This window comes from Pristis pectinata, chromosome 18 (genome assembly GCF_009764475.1).
Source record: "Pristis pectinata isolate sPriPec2 chromosome 18, sPriPec2.1.pri, whole genome shotgun sequence".
Classification (NCBI taxonomy): domain Eukaryota; kingdom Metazoa; phylum Chordata; class Chondrichthyes; order Rhinopristiformes; family Pristidae; genus Pristis; species Pristis pectinata.
This window is the reverse complement of record NC_067422.1, coordinates 28302811-28327550: the sequence shown is the minus strand read 5'-3', so window position 1 is coordinate 28327550 and position 24740 is coordinate 28302811. Positions and strand designations below refer to the sequence as shown.

The 24740-nt window shown below is 38.9% G+C and overlaps 1 protein-coding gene across 1 annotated transcript in view; it reads left to right on the top strand.

The window, feature by feature from the left end:
• LOC127579822 (forkhead box protein K2-like) overlaps positions 1–24740 on the top strand; it is a 63229-nt gene that overhangs the window by 27860 nt on the left and 10629 nt on the right. Inside the window, exons 2-5 of the mRNA XM_052032782.1 lie at positions 10206–10400; positions 11392–11545; positions 14924–15070; positions 15577–15770. Of these exons, the coding sequence (XP_051888742.1) occupies positions 10206–10400; positions 11392–11545; positions 14924–15070; positions 15577–15770 (690 nt within the window). The remainder of the gene's footprint in view (positions 1–10205; positions 10401–11391; positions 11546–14923; positions 15071–15576; positions 15771–24740) is intronic.

Below are 24740 nucleotides of genomic sequence, written 5' to 3'. Positions count from 1 at the left end.
TGCATGGGTAACATACAGCAATGTTTGTTTTTGCTTGGGGCTAGGCTGATGGAGGTAATGGAACAGATTAGGAAGTGGTCAGTCCAAATGTCATCGGTTCCTGTCCTGGAACAAGTGATGAAGATATGGGATGATTACAGCACAGAAGAAGCCTTTCTGCCCAATATCTGTGCCAATTCCCTCTTAAAGGTCACAATGGAACCTTCTCCACATCTGTAGGCATTCCATTCCAAATTCAAACCAAGCTTGCATAACACAATTTTTCCTTGTGTTACTCTTTATTCTCTTTCCCTTTTAAGTTGTATGGTAAATCCTGTTCCTCATCCCTTCCATCAATGAGAACAGCCTGTCACTATCCACTCTGTCTCGATCTTATCATTTTATATACTTTTATCAAATCTCCCCTTCACCACTACCTCCAAGGAAACAGTCCCAGCATTTCTAATCTATCAATGTAGCTTTTGTCCCTCATCGCAGGAACAATTCTCGTAACCTTTTTCTGGACCCTTCAATGCTGCCTTTATAATATACTGAATACAATTTGAAACTGATTATAAAAAATTCAGCATAACTTCCCTACTTATATTTTCTGTCTCTGATAAATTGTGCATGCCTTATTAACTGCTTTCTCAGCCTGCCCTGCTACTTCCAATGATTTGTGCACGTGTACACAGAGATCCCTTGCTCAGAAGATATTATCTAACAGGTGTATTTGCTTGGGCCAGTGAGTGTGGCCATGAATCTCATGTTTGTCTCTGTAAAATTGACTTGGCAGAATGAGGCCTTGATCCGTTGGCAAAGGGGACCAACAGAACCAGAGACGTGACTCTGCTGTAGTTCTGTGATGAGAAAGGATTACCAGGTGGACAAAGGTTCAAGGATGTTCTCAAAATCTTGGGCAAAAGTGCAGGATTCCCATCAGCTCCTGGGAATCCCTGGCCTAGGTGGAAAAGAAGCTTTTCAAGCTGCCACACAAGCCCAGCACAAACAGTGGAAGGAGTGCACCACCTCACCCACCAATCACCGCCTGTAGCAAAATCTGCAAATCCCATATTGCCCTTCGTATACAAACAGTTATCACAATATACTCTGTAATGACAATTCTGTTTAGCATTAGGTTCACTTGTATTACTTCTAAGAGATAAAGTATTCGATCTTTTAAAATATAGATCTTCAAAATTCAAATTCAATAGTTCATCTATTATTAGTAAACTGGTACAGTGACAATAATAAATCAATACCAATAAAATGATTTCCATGTTGAATTGTATTCAGAAAATAAAAATTTTCTGCCCGATTCTTGCCTTTGGCAATTGCAGGGTTAATTTCAAAAGAAGTACAGTCGGAGATATGTTAAGAGTAGGATGCTTCTGCATTGAGTTTTATGAACTAGTCTTACTAGAAAAAATATCAGTATGGCATCTTACTAGGTGGCAACCTTGGCTCAGTTAGTTGTCTTGGTGAGGAACTTGGGTTAAAATCCACTTAAGCTATCTAAGTACCTCATTTCTAGGATTATCACAGTTCCAAAGTCCTATCTTTTAAATGAGATAAGCCACTCCATCACTTTAGATGGATGTTAATTTTTCCACTGCTGCTGGAAGAGGAGTTGGGGTATTCTGGGGTCTTAGACATTTATCCCTCCGTCATCACCTAAGAGAGATGATCTGAACATTGTTTCATTGCTCTTTTGAAAATTCTGACTGCAGTTTTTTCTTTATAGCAGTGATTACACTTGAAAACTAATTAGCAGCAAAATACCTTGTGATATCTTGACACACTGAAGTCATGATACATGTACAGTGGCATGCAAAAGTTTGGGCACCCCTGGTCAAAATTTGTTACTGTGAATAGCTAAGCAAATAAAAGATGACCTGATTTCCAAAAGGCATAAAGTTAAAGATGACACATTTCTTTAATATTTTAAGCAAGATTACTTTTTAGTTCCATCTTTTACATTTTCAAAATAAAAGGAAAAGGGCCCAAAGCAAAAGTTTGGGCACCCTGCATGGTCAGTACTTAGTAACACCCCCTTTGGCAAGTATCACAGCTTGTAAATGCTTTCTGTAAGCCAGCTAAGAGTCTTTCAATTCTTGTTTGGGGGATTTTCACCCATTCTTCCTTTCAAAAGTCTTCTAGTTCTGTGAGATTCTTGGGCCGTCTTGCATGCACTGCTCTTTTGAGGTCTATCCACAGATTTTTTGATGATTTTTAGGTCGTGGGACTGAGGGCCATGGCAAAACCTTCAGCTTGTGCCTCTTGAGGTAGTCCATTGTGGATTTTGAGGTGTGTTTAGGATAGTTATGCAGTCAGTGTGCAAGGGAAACCTGATGTTATGGCCAAAAGGGACGCAAATATTCCCCCACCCCTTTGTTAGTATTCTTCAGGAAGTTCTATTTTTTTTCTTCTATTTATTTAGTTACTCATTCTTACTTTTACCGTTTCAATTTGTGGTCACCTTTTGTTGGCTTAAACTACTATAACTTTCCAAACATGACTTTTCCCCAGCATTTTAAGTTGCTTTTTTTAAATCTAGTAACACCTGTAGTATCTTTAACTGCAGGTGGATCACCTTTCCTGCAAAATGATTTCTCAATGGATTATATTCACAAGGCATTTAAATGTGTGATTTACCTACCAACAATACTGTAATCTAATTTCACAATCTACAATGTTCACCAATGCACCATTACTGTTAGTCACTACCACATCCTGTCGTATGCTGATCATTAGTATCCAAACTGCTATCGTGTTCTAGAGCTGAGCCTTTTCTCTTTAAAATGCAATATTTCCCTCATTTGATCATCCCACCTCTCCCCATACACAGCCATGCCACAATATCTGTTTAAAGCCCTAGTCATACTCTCCATTAACCAATTTGCCAATGCGCAAATTCCAGTTCACCCCAACAGAATAGCTCTCCCACTACCATACCCACATGGATCAAGACCTGGCATATACACCCTCTTTCACTGATAGCTCAGCCATATACCAATTTATAAATGTTCAATTTTTTTATTCAAAACAAGCACTTTACTTCGGTCTGATAACTACCATCAGGATGCAAAGCTGAACATAGTCCTTAATGTAGAATTTTTAACTGATTCAAATTAGCAGATATAAAACTCTCCATTTGTCACCTTAGCCAATACTCAAGATAAAAATTTCTAAATGTACACTCTTGGTTGGAAAAGATATATCACTTATTAACCTGTTTTCCATTTCTATGAAACAATTAGACAAATAACATTACTCACATTTGTGGCCATAAACATTTTGGCATTGAAGTTAGGACCAACTCCCCAATCTGAATAGGTTCATGTTCCAAATTCAGTGTTTATTAATCCCCTCACCCTTCTGTGTCACAAAGCAGAGACAAGATTTAGAAAGAAAATAAGTTAAACTACCAGGTGTAAATATCACCAATAATTTGTCCTGGTCCAGCCAGGTGGACACTGTGGCCAAGAAAGCAAACCAACACCTCAGCCTTCTGAGGAAGTGAAGGAAATTTGGCATGTCGCCAATGACTTAACAATTTTTATAGATGCACCACAGAAAGCATCCTAACCAGATGCTTTCTATCACAGCTTGGTATGGTGGCTGCTCTGCCCAAGACTAAGAAATTGATGAGAGTTGTGACGTAGCCCATTACACAAATCAGCCTCCATCCATCAACTCTGTCTACACTTCCTGCTGCCTCAGGAGAGCAGGTAAAATAATCAAGGACCCCTCCCACCCCAGTCATTCTCTCTTCTCCCCTCTTCCATCGGGCAGAAGATACAAAAGCTTGAGAGCACGTACCAGATTCAAGGACAGCTTCTATGCCGCTGTTGTTAATCAGACCTCTCATGCTAAAGATGAGTTCTTGATCTTCCAATCTACCTCGTCATGGCCCTTGCACTTTGTCTACCTGCACTGCACTCTCTTTGTAACTGCAACACAATATTCTGCATTCTGTTTTCTTTTTAGTACCTCAATGTAGTTATCTATGGCATGATCTATATGGATGGCACAAAAAAGCATTTCAGTCAATCTTGGTACTTGTGACAATAATAAAACAAGTTCCAACAAGGTATTCAGGCCAAAGCAATAGCAGGCGAGCGTAGCATAGAATTTGCTCTTTCACATGACATACTTGCCTGAGGAAGAGAACAATTAAATGCTGACAATTTTTATACATCCAACCACAGCCACAAAATCTCCTAAAATGGCTTCCTTTCCTATGACTGTACCGATTCCACAGGTAGCCCCCAAGATCTTTCTTTGGTCCCCCATTTCTCAAAATCACCCCTTGGCGACATCATACAAAAATATGGAGTCAGTTTCTAAATGTACACTGACTGTATCAGCTCTGCATACCTTCTCGATCTCTCTTTTTTAAACTCACCCTGTATTGTCTGACATTTAGTATCGGCTGAAAGAAATTTCCTCCAAACAAATATTGGGAAGACCAAAGCTATCATCTTTTGATCCCTGTCACAAACTCTGCTCCCTAAACCACTGACCATTTCTCTCCTCAGCTAATGTTCAAAACTGATAAGGTTACTGGCAATGCATGTCATATTTGACTGAAATGAGCTGTTCTTACCTTGCCTCAACTGCAAAGCTGCCATTCATGCCTTTGGAATATTTAGTCTAGAAATTCCAACAAATATTTGTCCAGGCTTCCTCTTTTTACACATTGTAATTCTCATCCATAGCACTTCAGATTGAATCCTGACTTTCAATGAGTCATTCACACAGTGTTGAATTTCCTTAAAACTTATCTGAGAACAAGGCTTTGGTCTTCAAAATCCTAATATGGTTGGGTGTTAAATTTATTTGATACTGCTCCTGTGAAGCACTCAGGAACACTTTGCTAAATTAAAAAGGTGCTACATTCTATGAACACACAACAAATTTTTCAAGTTGCATTATGAATTTCTGGTAATGGAGTTTTTCTTGCTAAGAGCCCCAAACCGACTCCAAAGACATGTAGCATGGTTTTAGTCTCACTGAGTGACTATTCATACATATTCAGTAACTTGAGCTACTAATTTAAACTTAGTGGATTTTTTTGAGGGCATATTTCTTTAGTTATAGGCCTCTCAACAGATTGAGTGACTGACTACTGAATAGTACAAGTCAAAATATAATAACTGTCCTGCACAACTAGTGCAAAATGATCTATTTTAATTTGCTGCATTCCTGCAAGGCAATGTATCATATTATGCAAACAGTCCTTACTTTTGAATTTGCTAAGAAAAAATGCAGAGGTTTACATATATTAACATGCATCCATATACAGTGGTATGCAAAAGTTTGGGCACCCCCTGGTCAAAATTTCTGTTACTATGAATAGTTAAGTGAGTAGAAGATGAATTGATCTCCAAAAGTTGTCAAAGTTAAAGATGAACCATTCTTTTCAACATTTTAAGCAAGATTAGTGAATTTTTTTTTGTTTTGTACAATTTTAGAGTGAAAAAAGGAAAGGAGCACCATGCAAAAGTTTGGGTACCCCAAGAGATTTGAGCTTACGGATAACTTTTACCAAGGTCTCAGACCTTCATTAGCTTGTTAGGGCTATGGCTTGTTCACAGTCATCATTAGGAAAGGCCAGGTGATGCAAATTTCAAAGCTTTACAAACATCCTGACTCCTCAAACCTTGTCCCAACAATCAGCAACCATGGGCTCCTCTAAGCAGCTGCCTAGCACTCTGAAAATTAAAATAAATGATGCCCACAAAGCAGAAGGCTAGAAGATAGCAAAGCGTTTTCAGGTAGCCATTTCCTTAGTTCGTAATGTGATTAAGAAATGGCAGTTAACGGGAACGGTAGAGGTCAAATTGAGGTCTGGAAGTACCAAGAAAACTTTCTGAGAGAACTGCTCATAGGATTGCTGGAAAGGCAAATCAAAACCCCCGTTTGACTACAAAAGATCTTCAGGAAGATTTAGCAGACTCTGGAGTGGTGGTGCACTGTTCTACTGTGCAGCGACACCTGCACAAATATGACCTTCATGGAAGAGTCATCAGAAGAAAACCTTTCCTGCATCCTCACCACAAAATTCAGCGTCAGAAGTTTGCAAAGGAACATCTAAACAAGCCTGGTGCATTTTGGAAACAAGTCCTGGGGACTAATGAAGTTAAAATAGAACTTTTTGGCCGCAGTGAGCAAAGGTATGTTTGGAGAAAAAAGGGTGTAGAATTTCATGAAAGGAACACCTCTCCAACTGTTAAGCACGGGTGGATCGATCATGCTTTGGGCTTGTGTTGAAGTCAGTGGCATGCGGAACATTTCACTGGTAGAGGGAAGAATGAATTCAGTTAAGTACCAGCAAATTCTGGAAGCAAACATCATATTGTCTGTGGGAAAAAAAAACTGAAGATGAAAAGAGGATAACTATCCTAAGCACACCTCAAAATCCACAATGGACTACCTCCAGAGGCACAAGCTGAAGGTTTTGCCATGGCCCTCACAGCCCCACGACCTAAACATCATCAAAAATCTGTGGATAGACCTCAAAAGAGCAGAGCATGCAAGACGGCCCAAGAACCTCACAGAACTAGAAGCCTTTTGCAAGAAAGAATGGGCGAAAATCCCCTAAACAAGAATTGAAAGACTCTTAGCTGGCTACAGAGAGCGTTTACAAGCTGTGATACTTGGCAAAGGGGGTGTTACTAAGTACTGACCATGCAGGGTGCCCAAACTTTTGCTTTGGGCCCTTTTCCTTTTTTGTTACTTTGAAACTGTAAAAGATGGAACTAAAGTAGTCTTGCTTAAAATATTAAAGGAATGTCATCTTTAACTTTGTCTTTTGGAAATCAGGTCATCTTTTACTCGCTTAGCTATTCACAGTAACAGAAATTTTGACCAGGGGTGCCCAAACTTTTGCATGCCACTGTATCTGTAGCTCTTGAGCCCAACAACTCAAGATTTTTATACTGTATTCTGAAATCTTGCCCATTCCTTACTTTCATCATTCTGCCACTGTTAGCTCTACTTTCAGTGGATCCAACTCTAATCTTTGGAAATTCCCTCCTTTTAAAAACTGTTCTGCATTTCCACCCCTTCCCTTTTAAGATGATCCTTAAAAACCTGCCTCTATAACTTGAAACCTTGTGTTCTATTTAAGTTGGTTTTGCACCTGTTTTAGTTTGTTATCCTTGGCTTCACTCTTAAACCAAGCTTCTGGTCATCTATTACCATCTTTCTGTGACTTAAATTGTGCTGAATGCTTTTAGGTACCTTGGAATGTTCTGCTCTGAAGGTGTAAGTTTTTATGAAAAATGTAAAATGGTCTGGAGACAAAATACAGAATCTTTTGCTAAAAATATCCACCAGTTTGGAACATTTTGATCATATTTTAAAACAATGTGAACAAATGTGGTTAAATTTTAATTTTGCAATAGTATGCTCAAGTACAACTAAGATGAGTTTTGTTTAGTATTTTGGTGTTGTGAATTTAAAAAGTTGAGAATGGCCAAGGGGTTTACTTGGGAAATATTTTCTTCCCATGAACAACTTTCTTGGCTTCTAATATTTCAGCACATTGAAATAACTGTCAGTTAGGGACTTGGACTCCTGGAATTGGTTAAGTTTGCTTTATGTTTTTTTTTAAGTGTTCGTCTAGGAAATGTATTTAGAGTCAGAGTAATACAGCACAAAAATGTGGCCCTTCGGCCCAACTCATTCATGCTGACCAAGATGGCCATCTAAGCCTGTCCCATTGTTCTGCGTTTGGCCCATATCCCTCCAAATCTTTCCTATCCGTGTACCTGTCCAAGTGTCTTTTAAACATTATTATTCCTGCAACCACTTCCTCTGATAGCTCATTCTATTTATGCACCGCCCTCTGTGAAGAAGTTTCTCTTGGGTCCTTTTTAAATCTTTCCCTGGGGAAAAAGACTGCATTCACCCTCTCACTGCACCTCATGATTTTATACACCTCCATAAGGTCACCCCACAGTCTCCTGTGCTCAAAGGAATAAAGTCCTAGCCTGCACAGCCTCCCCCTATAACTCAGCCCCTCAGGCAAAATTATTTCAGAATTTTTCTCTCAAAACAATTTTTTTTAGAAAAAGGCAAGCATTGCTACAGTGGGATTGCTGTATTCTGTGATATATTTTGATGGAGGTTGTTTCAGGAGTGTAATATTTCAACATAACGACAGAGTTGATGCTTTGAAGATGTCACACAACCAAAAAAAACAGCACCAGCTGATCAGCATAAGGGACAGGCTAGCTAGTAACAAATGGGTGTGATTACTTGAAGTTGTTTATGCAACAGTCCCTATGTTGTGCACAGTCCTGCCAGGGAGTTCTTAATGAAACTGTTTATCCCTGCTATCATCTATAAATAGTCATTTGCTCTTTGAAAATCAGTTGCTGTTAGTGTTTACAGTGCTTGCAATGTGGTATGTGTGAAGTTCATTTGATTACTGACATATAATCTGACCATTAGGATTGCATTTATAAATTCAGTAACTATAAAATTATCTGCAGGAGAGAAATCATCAGTGGGTTTAAATTTTATTATTTAAATATTAAAAGTAACTTTAAACCAGTTTTGGAAATGAATTGTCTTCTGTTTTGCTGAATGTTGTCTTATGATATCTAGCTTTTATAGTTCCAAGTACTGTAACAAATTGACCTCTAATTTGAGTTCAAGGACCAAATAAAGCATTAGTCTCTTCGTAACAGTGATCTCTGCAGGTTATAATCTGGAAAAGAAAGGTTTGCTTTGTTGTAAATATTCTCATGACAAACTCCTTGAGTTGTATTCTGCCAATTTTTTCAAGTCTAAGAGTCATGCATATATGCTCAAGCCTGGAAGTCGAGTGCTTTCTGACATATTTGGAAGATCAAATCTGTCAATTCATTCCACTGAATGGCATCTAGAATCAGTATTGCACTACTGGTACAACAAAGGAGGCCAGTTAAATCAGTACCAGCTCAATGCAAGTCTATCTCATTCCAATCCCCTACTCATTCCACCACACCCCGCTCCCCCCCCCCCCCCCCCCCCCCCCCCCCGTAACTCTGCAAATGTCTTTTCAGATACTTGTCCTGGTCCCTTTTGAGCACTGGAAGTGAATCTTCCTTCACTACTATCATTGGAGTGCATTCCAGACATTTATGCTTAATTTAAAAAAAAATCATTGTCCTTGCTTTTGCAAGTCACCTTTTTGTGTCCTCCCATTTCTTAATCTTAACACCAATGGGAACAGTTTATCCCTCACTATGCCCTTTGATTTTTTTTTTAATACCTGATTCCCTCTCAATTTTCTCTGTTCCATGGAGAACAATCCAGCTTCTCCATTCAATCCACATAACTAAAGCCATTTTTTCAACCTGTGCTACCATATTAAATGTACGTTCACCCTAGATCTTTCTGTTCTTGTACCCCTTTTAGAATTGTGCCTTCTGGTTTATTTTGGCTGACTATCTTCCTACCATTTCCCAACAGCAAGGTTCACTCTTGCTGGGTTTCTCCAGCATCAGACTAGGGAAGTGCCTGTTGGATGCCTATGTTCTGAGATCTCATTAATTTTGGGGATTGTAGAGCAAAGAGTTAAAAGGCAAGTTTAATTATTCTTTAGGGTATTAATATGTGTTTTCTTAACTATTTTAAATTTCCAAATGTTTTTTATTTCAGTTTTAATTTCCTATCTTTGGATGTCAGGGAAACTGGAAAAACTAATATAAATGCAACAAAGCCTGCTCCTCTGCTTTGAGTTTCAGGGATGATTTGGGGGATTGGACCTCCGGACAACCCTGTTGGAGGCTAGCAAGCCGGGCCCTTTTCATCAGACTTTGATAGGCTTGGGTGGCTAACCAGACTGATTCTGGGTGGCATCAGGTCCAGGCCCACATGGTGTGTATGTGTGCGGTAAATGTGCATGCACGCACCTACTGTATATAAAGAATCCAGTACTTGTGAAATCATGGTGGTAATAGCTCTCATTGGGTAAATTCCAAAATTAGTGTGGAGAGACAAGAGACTGCTGATGCTGGGATCTGGAGCAAAAACACTGCTGGAAGAACTCAGTGGGTGAGGCAGCATCTTTTGGAGGGGATGGTCAACATTTTGGGTTGAGACCCTGCATCAGCAGTTTGCCTTATTTGCTCTGAAATTAGTGTGTTCATTAACATTCTCATTCAAGTAAGATAATCTTGTAGCAAAGAAATAACATGTCTATTGAAGAGTGTACTTGTATTTTCCAGATGTACCTTCAGGTTCCCCAGCACAAATATCAAGATCTCATTTACCGCACTGTGCAGTGACAAAAAAGAAAAACAGGAGGCCCCAGAATCCCCAGTGAGGCCAGTGCAACCACAAATCTCCCCTTTGAAGATAAACATTCCAGACAACATAGCTGATCTGATCAGTCCCTTACCTTCTCCTACTGGAACAATCAGGTAAGCTGCTGGATAGCAGTGTTTCTGCACTCCACGATCTGGTATTCGTTTGACTTTATTACGTTGTCAGCTTGATTTCAATTGACAAAGTTAGGATGACTAAAATTCTCATTGTAAAGATGGATTTTTGGATATTGTAGATGAAAGGAGAAATGTATCAGGAATATTTGAGAGGGAGTAGAATAAGAAATGGGTAATCAGCAGCATAATGTTCAGCATGCAAGTTAAGGTTTTGGAGTGGTATTATGTTTAGCATTGTCACCTTGGGTTTTTCATAACCACCTTCCTGGACAGTGGAGTTCTCAAGTTTTTTGCGGTCTGTGTTTCCAGTTTCTCTTGCAGGCTCAGATTCTCAACAAACCATTGATTAACCATGAATATATCTACTGATTAGCTTTTCTTTTGTAGAGTTCCTTGTTTTTGTATAATCTGTAGTTCCCAGTTACCCACTTCAGCTGCCACCACAATTCAAAACTGTATCTTTTTGTCTCTTTTTCAGTTCTGTCCATCTTTTCTTTTACTTTCCCTTAACTCCATCTCCTTACTCCGTTAAATCTAACACAGCTTGCAGGTTTATCCTATTTCTGAGTTATTCAGTGAATCCACTGCCTTTTCCACTATTTGACTCCTGTATTCTTGAGGTAGTCACCAGCTTTTGCATCTGCCTCATCCTCTAGCAAGCAATCTTCTCAGCACATTGCATTTTATCTTCCTTCTCATTACTCTTTAATCTATTTCAGATCACTCTAATGGGTCATCCGCAGTTGATCCATATCATGTTCCTAAGTTAATGATCTGGAGCTGATAAGAACCAGAGTTAAGGTCGGGAAGTTTTCCTTGTATTGAAACTGTTTTGCAATCTAGGTTTCTCACTCTGCCACTCTGTGTAATTAGCTAATCTTTGTTTTTCTTTCAATCCTGTTTAACTGGTTTGTTGCATTTCTGCTGCAACATTTGCACCAATTTAGACTTGTTTGATTTTAATCTACAGTGCTGCAAACTCCTGTCCATCCAGCCCAAGAGGTGCAGGTTCCTCTGGCTACCGAATAAGTCGTGGACTTCATTCTGACCTGCAGCTAATGTCTGATCACGTACAGAATAATTCAGAGAATGACAAGGAAACTTCAGATGGAGATAGTCCAAAGGTCAGTTTAAAATCTTGCCCAAAAGATGGGAGCTCTTTTCAGTTCTGTACCAGATTGTCAGATCAAGTTCCTGTAGTGGGGTTTGAACCTGCTTGACTCGACATGGAAGTTTTGTCAGCTGAGCTATCACTGATAGATGTTGACATATCGTTATAGTGGTATTCTATAGCATAAACAAAGGTGTATCTTTCTCTGAAATGAAATTGAACTCTAAATTGCTGTCTTTCCTTGCAAAGAGAAAGCTTCAACATACATAGTGCCTTTCACAGCTGTGGGATATTCTGAAGCCCCAGTGTTGTACTTCTGCTATGTATGCACCATTTGGGCAAATTTGGCCATTATAGGGTTCTACAAACAATAATGAAACAAATGATCAAATTTGTTTTTTAATTGTGGTTGTGTGACTAAATGACCTGGACACGGATACTGTTGAAAACCTCAGACTTTGACTAAATCTTGTATGTTTTTTTTAAGAAAACAAAATTATTGTACAGCATTAGTGCATTGCCAATTTCAAATTTGTTTTACCAGTACAAACTAAAATTAATTTTTTGGTCACTTCATACGCATCCACTCCACATTGCCTTCAGATATACTATTGTTAATAATCCAGAAGCAGCAGCAGAGTTGTTGGCATTTTCTCCTCAGAGCATCAGGGATCCAGGTTTGATTAGGGTCAGAGCACTACAGCACAGAGACAGCCCTTCAGCCCATTTAGTCCATGCTAACCTGATTTTCTGCCTAGTCCCATCTACCTGCACCTGGACCACATCTCTCCAAACACCTTCCATTCATGTCCCTATCCAAACTTCTCTTAAATGTTACAATTGAACCCACATCTACCACTTCCATTGGCAACTCATTTCACACTCGCACCACCCTCTGAGTGAAGAAGTTTCCCCGAGATTCCACTTACATATTTCACCTTTCACCCTAAATCTATGATTTCTAGTTCTAGTCTCACCCAACCTGAGTGGAAAAACACTGCATGCCTTCACCCTATCGATGCCCCTCATAATTTGCTAACCTATGCTACCTTTCCCCATAACTTGGGTCCTCAAGTCCCAGCAATATCTTTGTAAATTTTCTCTGTACTCTTTATTGATACCTTTCCTGTAGGTACGTGACCGGAACTGCACACAATACTCTAAATTCAACTTCACCAACATCTTGTACAACTTTAACATAACATCTCAACTCCTGTACTCAATGCTCTAATTTATGAAGGCCAATGATCCAAAAGCTCTCCTTGCAGCCCTATCTACCTGTGATGCCACTGTCAAGGAATTATGGATCTGTATTCCCAGATCCCTCTGTTCTACCGCACACCTCAGTACTCTACCATTCACTTTGTAAGACTTACTGTGGTTTGTCCTCCCAAAGTGCAATATCTCACACTTGTCTGCATTAAATTCCATCTGCTGTTTTTCAGCCCATTTTCTTAGCTGGTCAAGATCACGCTGCAAGCTTTGATAGCCTTCCTCACTGTCCACAAGGCGCCTAATCTTGGTGTCATCCACAAATTTGCTGATCCAGTTTACCACATTATCTATATTAATGGTTTAGATCATAATAAACAACAGTGGACCCAGCACAGATCCCTGCGGCACACCGCCACTCACAGGCCTCCAGTCAGAGAGACGATCATCTACTACCACTCTCTGGCGTCTCCCGCTAAGCCAACGTTGAGTCCAATTGGCTACTTCATCCTGTATGCCAAGTGACTTAACCTTCTGGACCAGTCTTGCATGTGGGACTTTGTCAATATGGCCTTTAGCAAAGCCTTTGACAATGTCCACCACCTTTCCTTCATTAACCTTCTTGGTAACCTCTTTTGGAAAAGCTCTCTAAGATTGGTTAGATATGACCTACCACACACAAAGCCATGTTGACTATCCCTAATCAAGCCTTGTCTGTCCAAATACTTGTATCCTATTCCTTAGAATACCTTCCAATAATTTACCCACAACTGAGGTCAGGCTCACCGGCCTATAATTTCCAAGGTTATTCTTAGAGCCTTTCTTAAAGAACGGAACAACATTAGTTTTAAATATGTCTGCCAGCACCCCCCTGCCCCTGAGCAGCACTAGCAAACCTTTGCAAGGATATTGACACCCCCCCCCCTTCCAGTTAGGGTGTAAACTGGAGGGGGAACCAATATCCTTGCAAGACTCTTCTAGGGCAGGTGTACAGGTCCCACCTTGAAGAGAGCCCAATGATCCAAAATTCTGAAGCCCTCCGTCCTGCACCATCTCCTTAGCCACGTGTTAAACTCCACTATCTTCCTATTTCTTGCCTCACTAGCACGTGGCACGGGTAGCAATCCGGAGATCACCATCCCGGATGTCCTGTCTTTTAACTTAGCACCTAACTCCTTGAACTCGCTTTGCAGGACCTCATCACCCTTCCTGCCTATGTCATTAGTACCGATGTGCACCACAACTTCTGGCTACTCACCCTCCCCCTTAATGCTGTGGACTCGATCCGAGATGCCTCTGACCCTGGCACCTGGGAGGCAACATGCCGTATGGGAGTCTTGTTCTTGTTCACAGAATCTCCTGTCTTCCCCTAATCAATGAATCTCCTATCACTACCTGATTCTGGCTTCATTTGCTGTTTTGTGGAGCTAGCACATTTTCCTTCCAACCACGTGGGTTTCAGCAGGATTCTCTCACCTCTCAAAGATGCTCTGGTGGGTTTATTGGCTACTGTAAATTACCCCTTGTTGTAAGTAAGTGTCAAAAGACTCAAAGTGGAGTTGACAGGGTTTGTGAGGAGGAATAGGTTGTAGGGCTACAAGTAAAATAAGGAAGGGGAATCAACATAGGATTGCTCTGCTGGGAGCCAATGGATCAAATGACCTCCCATGTCATAATAAGTGAGTGTTTATAAATATTTTGTTTTAATTTAACATTTTAGATTAAAATCAAAATGACCCAGAGACCTCTTATGCAATTTGAAAATGGCTAATTTTATTTTCTAAAGGGATAGATTTATTTTTAATCTACTTTGGTAAATTTATGTTTACATTGAGCATTAGCTCTAGGATCAAGTTCTGTCCTGGCTGAACAATGTGCCATGAAAATTGTTTGGCACCAGTATAATTATTTAAATACACACCTAATTCTTCTGAAAAATGTCAAAGCTGGATCAGTAATTGTTTTGCTGCATGTGTTAAATAACTTAATTAAAATTATGACTATGGAGCTTGGAGGAACCTCGCACTGTAATAGAATATGCTCATTTGAACAGAACTAAAGTATAGTGCAGAGTATGAAAGTATTGGTTTTGAACAAAATTTAGTGAAGTAGAAAATTGTTCTTAATAGCTTTAAGTTAATTTATATTTTCTAGAAGTAACAATATTCTTTGATAACAGGATGATGCAAAGCCACCTTACTCCTATGCACAATTAATAGTTCAAGCCATTACAACAGCACCAGATAAACAGCTTACATTAAGTGGAATCTACACACACATCACAAAGAATTATCCATATTACAGGACAGCAGACAAAGGCTGGCAGGTAAATATCACAATTTTGCAACAACAAAAAAATTACATGAATTTAAGGGAAGATCTTGTCTGATGTAATTGAATGTTTTAAGGTGATAATGAGGACTACCAATGAAGGTAGTGTTTTTGATGTAGCCTATGTAGATTTTGGCGTGGATTTGACAAGGTCCCTCGTGGCAGGGTAATTGGAGTGAGGCGGAGGTAGAAGCAAAAACTTATGGAATCCAAGTGAAAGTGATAAATTGTATCAACTTGTCATGTCTTTTTTTAAAAAATGTAATTGGCTATGCGATTATCAAGCCATAACCAAGTGCAGGAAGCTGGGATTAGGCTTTGTGGCTCTTTCAACTAGCATGGACATGATGGGCCAAATGGACTCCTTTGTCATAAATAGTTTATGATTCTCCAAACTTTTGGTAAAAAAATTTCCTTCAGTATTTTAGAGCCTTATTGCAGTTCAGTAGAATCTAATGTGTTTTATTTGCAGAGCCTCAATCTTTCTCTCATTTCCTGCAGAATTCCATTCGACATAACCTTTCCTTAAACCGCTACTTCATTAAGGTACCACGATCCCAGGAGGAGCCTGGAAAAGGCTCATTCTGGAGGATAGACCCTGCTTCTGAAAGCAAACTAACAGAGCAGGCTTTCAGGAAAAGAAGGCCAAGGGGTGTGCCCTGCTTCAGAACTCCCTTGGGACCCCTCTCTTCCAGGTGTGTAAATGGCATGGAATTAGTTATGTAATCTTTGGCCTAGTTATTTATGCCTGTAGTATTTTTCTGGATTTGATGTATTCCATTAAAGACAATTATAACAGTATTTGTCTTAATAAAAACAAATCTAGCTAGCCATTGTAAATTTGGCCTTTTAACTACTTTGTTAGTTGTATTAGTTCTATTTTTGCCTAGTGAGTTAAATGCTGATGTTTAGAAGGTATTAAGTGATTATTTTTGAATATTACCAATAAATACTGCAAGTGATTATAATTTGACATGCATCATGCACGAGTGAGATTATTGACAGCATCTGAAAAATTTGAAGCTGGGTGAGTTGTGCATGATTTTAATAAATATTTAGGCAAATATAATTGGAGGACTGATTAAAATATTTTCTAAACTTCCCATATTATAACACTGTTATAAAATGTCACTTGCCTATAAATGCTTTTTAAATATAGGAATTGAGTATTTTCCATTTTTGGTAAATTTCTGTACATTATCATGTATTCATGCTCAAGTCATATTTTGTCACATTGTGAAAATGAAAAATGTATTTTGTTGATTTACCATTTCAGCAATGAAAGAAATGAAGAATCTATAATTAAATTGATATAGCCAATGTAGTTAAATTAATTCTCGTGTTGGAAATGTTGCCAAGTCAGTATTCAGTGTTGTATAACTCGCCTTTCTAAATATAAATACTATTAAATGGCAAGCAGCAGCATCCATTTATACATCAGAGTTCATTAGAGTGCCACCTGCTGGAATGTTGAAGGAACATGTGAAATACATGTTTGGCAAGTAATCATTGGGGTGGGGGGGGGGGGGGGGGGCTGGGGGAGATGCTCATTTAAATCATTGAAGCCGGCTAATAATTCTGTAATTCTATGCTGACGTGGTGTCCTCTCCTCTTGTGAAAATACTTTGCAATTATTTATGTATTTTTATTTAAAAATATGATTTATCTTTCATTAATTTGTAGTTGATTCAGGGTTGCAAATGTGTGGCACAATAAACGCAACTCACTTAACTATCCTTCACCCTGAAAAATCTGAGGAAATTGGGCAATTTAAAGGGAGTGCAAGGCAAAGGCTTAAAATCCAAGGCTTGGCAAAACTTTAAAATTTAGGAGAATTGAGATCTTTGAGGAAAGAGGAAGAATAGTACATGCAAGAAGATACAAAAACAGACTATAAAAACATCTATTGGTATGTTTTTTAAAAAGATTTATGAAAGGTGTTACGAAATAGCAACAAAAGAAACACTGAGTCATGTATAAGTGTTTAAAAACTATTTTATTAATAACTACTTATGATAAGAAAAATAAATAAAAATGTTAATGTTAGAAGTAAAAATGTTAAATCTTAAACATAACCTAAACTCGTAGTGTGTATGTGTGTGGCAAACTCTCAAACTCCAAGTCCAGGAATGGTTCTTAAAGTTCAGTTCAGCAAACCATAAGGTGAAACGTGATCAAAGGCTTCTTCAACAACTGCTGTTGACTGAAGACAAAACATAGATGTAGAAAGAAAATAGAGAGTAATTATGAAATCCAAATGTTCCACTTGGGAACCCAAACGACACCTCAGTGTTTACTCAGCAGTGACTACTCCACTGCATCTTCCTCACCCCGAAAGGCACTCGAATCGTGGCCATCCACACAAATACCTGTTTCCTTCTACAGGTCAACAACAAAGTGGACTCCACCGGATTACTCCAAAAATCCATACATGGATTGTTGTGACAGACACAGTTACTGTTTTTCATCCATCGATAGAGACTAGCAGGCTTTCTCTCCCCGCCCCCCCCCCCTTCAAACGTCATTACATCCTTTATCTTCTATTGTCGTAACCACGCCAACACACACATGCACACACCACTATGCTCTATCTTAAAGGGACATTTACCAATAGTAACCCAGTTCGTAACAAAGGTAATGTGGGTTCTTTGTGGACTCAAAAATTGCATGGGGCAAGAAGCAAACAGAAATTAAACAAATTCATGGAAGAAGATGAAGACCTCTCAATGACTGAATAAAGCATTTGAAGAAATTAGATTCAATTTAAAAAATTGGAGAAATTAATGGAACTGAAAAACAATAAATATTGGGGACCTAATGATCTACATCTTTTAACTAGGAAGAAGGTGGCTATGGAGATGGTGAATGTACGAGATATCATCATCCAAAAATCTGTAGTTCCAGAACAGTTCCCACATATTTGAAGGTAGCAAATATAAGCCCCTGACTGAAGAGGGTGGGATGGGGAAAATGAGGAATATTGGAATGATATAATTGGTGAGGAAAATGTTAGAATCTCTGAAGTGGTGACAGGGCACTTAAGGGAGGAAAAAATAGGAGTGGCCATGCTCCACTTGGATTTATGAAAGAAAAATCGTGTTTTTTTTAAATTAAAAAATCTAGTCTTTTAAGTTGTAACTGGCAGGTAGATGAAAGTGGACCATTTCATGTTCTGTTTGGATTTTCAGAATGCTTTCAATGAGGTGCTACACTTGAGATTCATAAGCAACATATTAGAGTGCATGGTTTTTGGGGTAAAATACTGGTGTGCACTGCGGGAGGAAGTGGTGGAATCAGTCGCTAACAGCATTTGGGGTATCTAGACGAGCACTTGAATTGCCCAGGCATTGAAGACCATGGGCCAAGTGGTGGAAGATGGAATTAATACAGATGGGTGCTCGCTGGTTGGTGTGGACATAGTGGGCTGAGTGGCCTGTTTCTATGCTGCACAACACAATGGCTCTTAACTAATGAACAGTAGGAATAAACAGTCAATTTTGGCTTGGGTAGCTATAACAAGTTGATGTCAATATTGGGCCCCAACTATTTACAGTTTGTATTTGCGATTTGGATGAGAGCAAAGTAATCCATATTTGGTGATACAAAGTTGGTTGGCAGTATGGACCGTAAGGGAAATACAGAGACTTCAGGGAGGTATGATCAGGTGGAAAAACATGGCTGATGAAATATCATGTAGAAAAATAGCTATGCACTTTGATAGTTTAAAAAAAGTGAAGATTTTTTAAAATGGAGATTGAAAGGCTTTATTGTTTGGAAAGACCTGGGCATCCTTGTAATTCACTGGAAATTAATATGAAGGTAGAGCAGCAAGTTAGCAAGGCAAGTGGTGTATGGGCCTTTAGTGCAAGAAGGCTTGAGTTAAATCATTTTGCTCCAATTATGTAAAGCCCTGGTGACACCACATCAGGTGCATGTCTGGTCTCCCTCTCAAAGGAAGCATACACTTGCAGTAGAGGGAGTACACCAGATTAATTACTGAGATGACAGGTTTCCATATGAGTGGACATTAACAGGGGCTATAGTCTCGAATTTGGGAGAATGAGAGGTGATATTATTAAAGTGTACAAAATTTTCATGGGCTTGACAGAGTAGATGAGGGGAGGATGTTCTAAACACCCCAACCTGAGAAAACAAGGGGCCACTCTTGCAAAACACCATCCAGGGTCAGCCATTCATGAGATGAGAAGCATTTTTCTTCCGGAAGGTAGGGAAGCTTGGAATTCTCGACCTAAAAGGCTTTGGAGGCTGTGGTTTAGTATATTAAAAACAAAGGTAAGTAGATTTCTGAGTAAAGGAATCAAAGGATATGGGGTTAATTTAGAAAAGTAGTTTTGAGCTGTTATTGAATGGTGGAGCAGACACATGGTGGTTGCCCTTACTGCTGCTTTTATTTCTTATGCTTTGGTGCAGCATGATAGTTCAGCAAAATCTAGCTAAATTAACTATTCTTGGGTTCGGAATGGGATAGCATCTGTAAGTACAAGGTTGATCAACACTTTCCTCATTTCGCTGAATAGTCCTGTTGAGGGAATCACAGGCTTCACTAACAATTTTGTAGTCTCTATTGATCAAAATTGTCTAAAGATAATAGATCGACATTTGTTTGTTCATTTATGTTTCTTAACTAGCACAGGTGGTCTGTCTAAACTATGTATTATTGATGCAGTAGTTTGGTTGTTTTTGTGATGGCACTCTTATTTCCTACCTACAGTTTGGCACTTCTGTTGTGGTGGCCAGACTGTAGGTAATAAATAAGTGTAATGAGTCTTTCTCCATTAGCACTACCTGACCTGCTACACATTTCCTGTAGCTCAACATTTCAGATTTTATGTCCCTTTTATTCATGCGCGTTCTCCTGCTCTCCTTCCCCCTGCCCCCCCCCAATCTTCCTCATTAACCTCAGAGTATCACCATGGCAACCCTAGTCTTGCCTATCAGAGATCTTTCCATTGCCATTTTTCTTCCTCCCCTGACTTCATCTGAAAACTAATATTTTCTTTTTTCTAGTTTTGCCAAAGGGTCTTTGACCTGAAGTGTTTATTTTTACAGATATTGCTTGATCTGCTCAGTGTTTCCTACATCTTCTGTTATATTAGATTTCCAGTATTTTACAGTTTCTTTTGATTTTCATTTTATTTCCTTTTTGTTTACATAGCACAGCACAGTACAGGCCCTTCAGCCTATGGTGTTGTGCCGATATGTTATCCTGCTCTAAGATCTATCTAACCCTTCCCTCCCATGTAGCCCTCCATTTTTTTATATCATTCATGTGGCTATCTAAGAGTCTCTTGAATATCCCTAAAGTACCTGCCTGTCACAGTGCAGTCCATGAACCCACCACTGTAAGAAGTAAAAAAAAGACTTGCCTCTGACATACCACCCCCCACCCTCTTCACCCCCCCCCCCCCCCCCCCACACCTTTCTCCAGTCACCCTAAAATTATGCCCCCTTGTGTTAGCCATTTTCACCCTGGGAAAAAGTCTGACTGTCCACTCAATCTATGCCTCTTGTACAGTTTTATCAAGTCACCTCTCATCCTCCTCTGTTCCAAAGAGAAAAGCCCTAGCTCGCTCAACCTATCCTCATAAGACATGCAATTACCATTGTAATCAGATTTATTTACCCCTGTCATGACATTCCTGGATCATTCCAATAGAAATCTGGTTTTCATTTATGTAGAATGTGTATGTGATACACCTTGGGGGGGGTGGGGATGGGTGGGAAGTGGTGTAAAAGGCATGTGCATCTGAGGTGAAATGAATAAATAGGTGAGAGGATAATTCAAAGTCCACAGCCAGAACAGCCATGATCTTATTGTAGATGGCCTACTCTTATGTTTTTATGATAAGTGTATCAAGAAGTATTCCAGTCTTGACCTACCTGCAGGTGAACATTTATTTGGGATTTGTTGCAAGCCTAACCTCAAGACATTGTAATAGACAGAAATAAATTCAGTACATGATTATAATGGTTTGGCAGATCTTTGGGTAAAATTGTAATTATCACCTGTAGTCATATCGGGTCAGGACTGACTCTACAGGTTGCTGCTACGAGGTGTTCTTTTGTTTCTTGAACAGAAGAGGAAGCTACTTGTTGATGCCAGCACAGTCATTCTTGTGTGCAAGCAGTGTTAGTTTTAAAAAGTAACAGGTAATGAAACAATTTAGATTATTGACATTGTTCAAGACTTGCTTTGAAGATTAATTGTGCATTTATTGTTTTGACAGCAGATTTTATTTAAAGAATTAAGCAGCTATTATTTGAAATACCCACACCACTGTCCTTCTGTACCTCCCCTCTTTCCCCACCCAGCCCCCCAAATGGCAACCACCTTTACAGCTGAGGATTTCTCATGACTCGTATGGTCAAACTTCATTCCACCCTTTTGAGAATTGTTATTTTTGTGTTATTCTGCAATGAGGGGTAATGTGCCTTAATTTTTAAAAATTTGATACTTTATAGAAAACAAACGGGCATAACAATCGGGTCATGATGATCTCTTGACCATGCGGGAAGCATGAAGTAATTTTTATTAAGGAATTGTTAGCCAAAGTATAGATATCTATTGTCCTCAAAAGGCTTCAACAATTCTTTATTTGACGAATACATATTTAGTGGCAGTACTAATGGGGAGTGGAACTATGGGGGAAAAGAAATGGTATGTGCAGGTTTGTGGTTGTAGTGCAGTGAACTTTTGGATTGGTTTATCTGTGACATTGTTAGAAATAAGGATGTCTTGTTAAAGGATATGTGTGTGAACTGCTCTGGCCATAATCTTGTACAGTTTTTGACAAGACCACTCTTTTGATGTTAAATCCTGCAACTTAATCCTGAAAAGATTAATCTTATTGTTCACTGGGGTTCCTATGGCTTTGATTAGTACTGTATTTAAGGCCAGTAATGGGTTTTCTTTGTATGTATTACTCAACACATTGTGGCAAAGTTGAGCTATTTTTAATCATTTCCTTTACCAGCTATTTTACTATGTGTTTACACCGGCACAGATGAGATTCCCAAATATTCAGCTTCTTTGTTGTACTTTTATTGAGTTTACAGTTAATGTTTTGGTGTTTGAATAACATCAGGGCCTGACCACCTCTGGGAAGACCAGGCTAATAAATGCAATGTCAGAGGTATCACTAATTTTTGTACAAACCAGAGCACAGTTCGTATGGGGAAGTTAACTATTCTGCAAAAATGGTGAGCAGCATAGGAAAAGCTGCATCTGCTTTTCTGCCACCATCCACTTGCTCCTGCTTTTTGAATGAATTGTTTCCACCCTGAATTCTGAGGTTACAGATGACCAATGTGGGCCACCAGTATTGCCAGGGATGCTTGAAGGGGTAAGTAGTTTGAGAGGCGATGGGTCCGGTTGCAGTCTTGAGATGAAGTAAAAACTATTTAGGACTGAGATGAGAAAATTCTTTAGTCTGAGGGTAGTGAACCTGTGGAATTCTCTATCATGGAAGTTGGTATGTATATTTAAGGAGATAGCTAGATTTCTAGAAATAAAAGGCATCAAGGGATACCAGGTGAGAGTTGGAATGTGGTATTGAAGTATTGGATCAACCATGATTGTAATGAATTGTCGAACAGACTTGGGGCCAAATGATCTGATCCTGCTCTTGTTTTTTTCTATGAAAAACATCATGTCATATACATAATACACAAGGCTAGTAATAGATTTGGGATATTGTAGGCATCCATATAATGTGATTCACTCCAAAGGAAGTTCATTTGAATTCATCAATGTTTTTTTTTAGAAAAAAAAGGTCAGTTTATATTGCAGTTGAGGAGAACAAAGAAAGGCAGCATGCCATTTGATGTAACATTGGGTCATTTGAGTGCTGTCAAAGGTGATAAACAGTTGGCAAATTGCAGAGCAAACTGATGTACAGATTGCAGTTAGGGAAGTTGTTTACTTAAGCCAGGGAGTTGAGAGTGGATTTTTTGAGGACATAATGTGGTCCTAAAACGAAGTGAGGGGGACTCATTGCAATTATAGCACACGGGCAGAAATGGTTATCGAGTGATTTGCAGTTTCATAGAAATGGATTGAAAATAGCAAGTTAAAGTTTGCAAGGATGAAATGAGCTCAGAAGGATGAGGGATACAAAAGAAACTTGATGGGATCCAGAAGATGGCACGTCTTGGTGGGCAAAGGGAAAGGAAAAGCAATAAGAGCAAAAGGTGCTGTTCACATTGGTAACACATGATACTGAACGTTTGATATATACGTATATAACATATAATATAACATATATTATAGTTGGGGGTCGCTGGTGGGTGGTAGAAGAAAAGCATTCCAGGAGACATTTGACAGGAAAGGAAAAATGCTCCAGATTACTGTTGCTTCCCAGTATAAACTTAATAGTTTAGGCAGAAGCAAGTACACTTGACCCATCAGGGTCTAATACTGGATAGCTTTGCACGATATCCACTAGCCTGCAATCTTTGAGTTGAGGGAGTGAAGATCAACTGAAGAAGCAGTGTAACATTTCTGATCTTGATTCTTTTACATAGGGTTGCAATACTTTGTCCTTTGACCCTGCTTTATTTTTTTTAAAAAGGCACTTTCGTAATTCTGCAAGTCCATCAGGGCTGGTTAAAATTAGAACTTGATTGTTGAGATGCCTTTGTCTGTCACTTCCAATACAATTTTGTCTAATGTTCGGCATTGGTCACTTGTGTATTTTTCAGCATTAAATCTGCCAAATCAAATCTAAGTCTTTTAAACAGTGGCAACAGCTTCCTGCTTAAGTTCATTCCATTTGGTCAGGTCACGAAACATTGTGCTGGTTTTCGTTACTACTTCAATGTTGCATGTGATCCAGTGATCTAAAATTATATCTGTAGCCTATAGGATTAGTTTATGATGTTTCTGCATTCAGTATGTGTTCTGGATTATGGGGCACCAGTGATCATACAGTTTAAAAGAATCTTGCAATCCAAACTGCAGAAGGTATAACTTTGAGCTCATTCTGAAACATCTCAAATTATTGTACATTCAGTGAATTTTAAATTTCCTTATTTATGCAGAAAAGATGCCACAAACTGTAATGGAATCATTTTCTTTGGAAATGTTTTTGGAGGTGATTTGAAAGAGGAAATGAGGCAGATTACGTATTCCTTTCAAAATTGTTGTTCTAATTTTCAGTATAGAAGCATACTGTTTGGATCAGCAAATTTCTGCAAGTGTATATGCCACGTTATGAAAAATTTAATGACCATTCAAACAGGCACTTGAGGACTTTATTTATTGCCCAATTCAAATATTGCTCACATATTACCTTAGGGTTGGGCTTGTTGGCTTTGATGATGCTCAAATGTTGAAATAGGCCTATATATCCCAGATTAGATTTGGGATTCTACCAGCTGAATTTAACTGATTCTTTTAAATGAATAAAATATTTCATTAAAACTTCATTTTTTGGTTCACAGGCATTGTATAATTGTGGAGTGAGTAGCTATAAAAAGTTCAAATGCTGATCCTTTAAAGTTTTCATTTCTTCCCAAGACCTTAACAAAATTCATAAGTTTCATCTTTGTGCTTAATGTAAACTTCTTCAGTAAAGATAGTGCTGCTGTTATTAGAAGTTAGAGTGCATAAATTGTTGAAAAGTTGTTCGTTGAATTTGCATTCT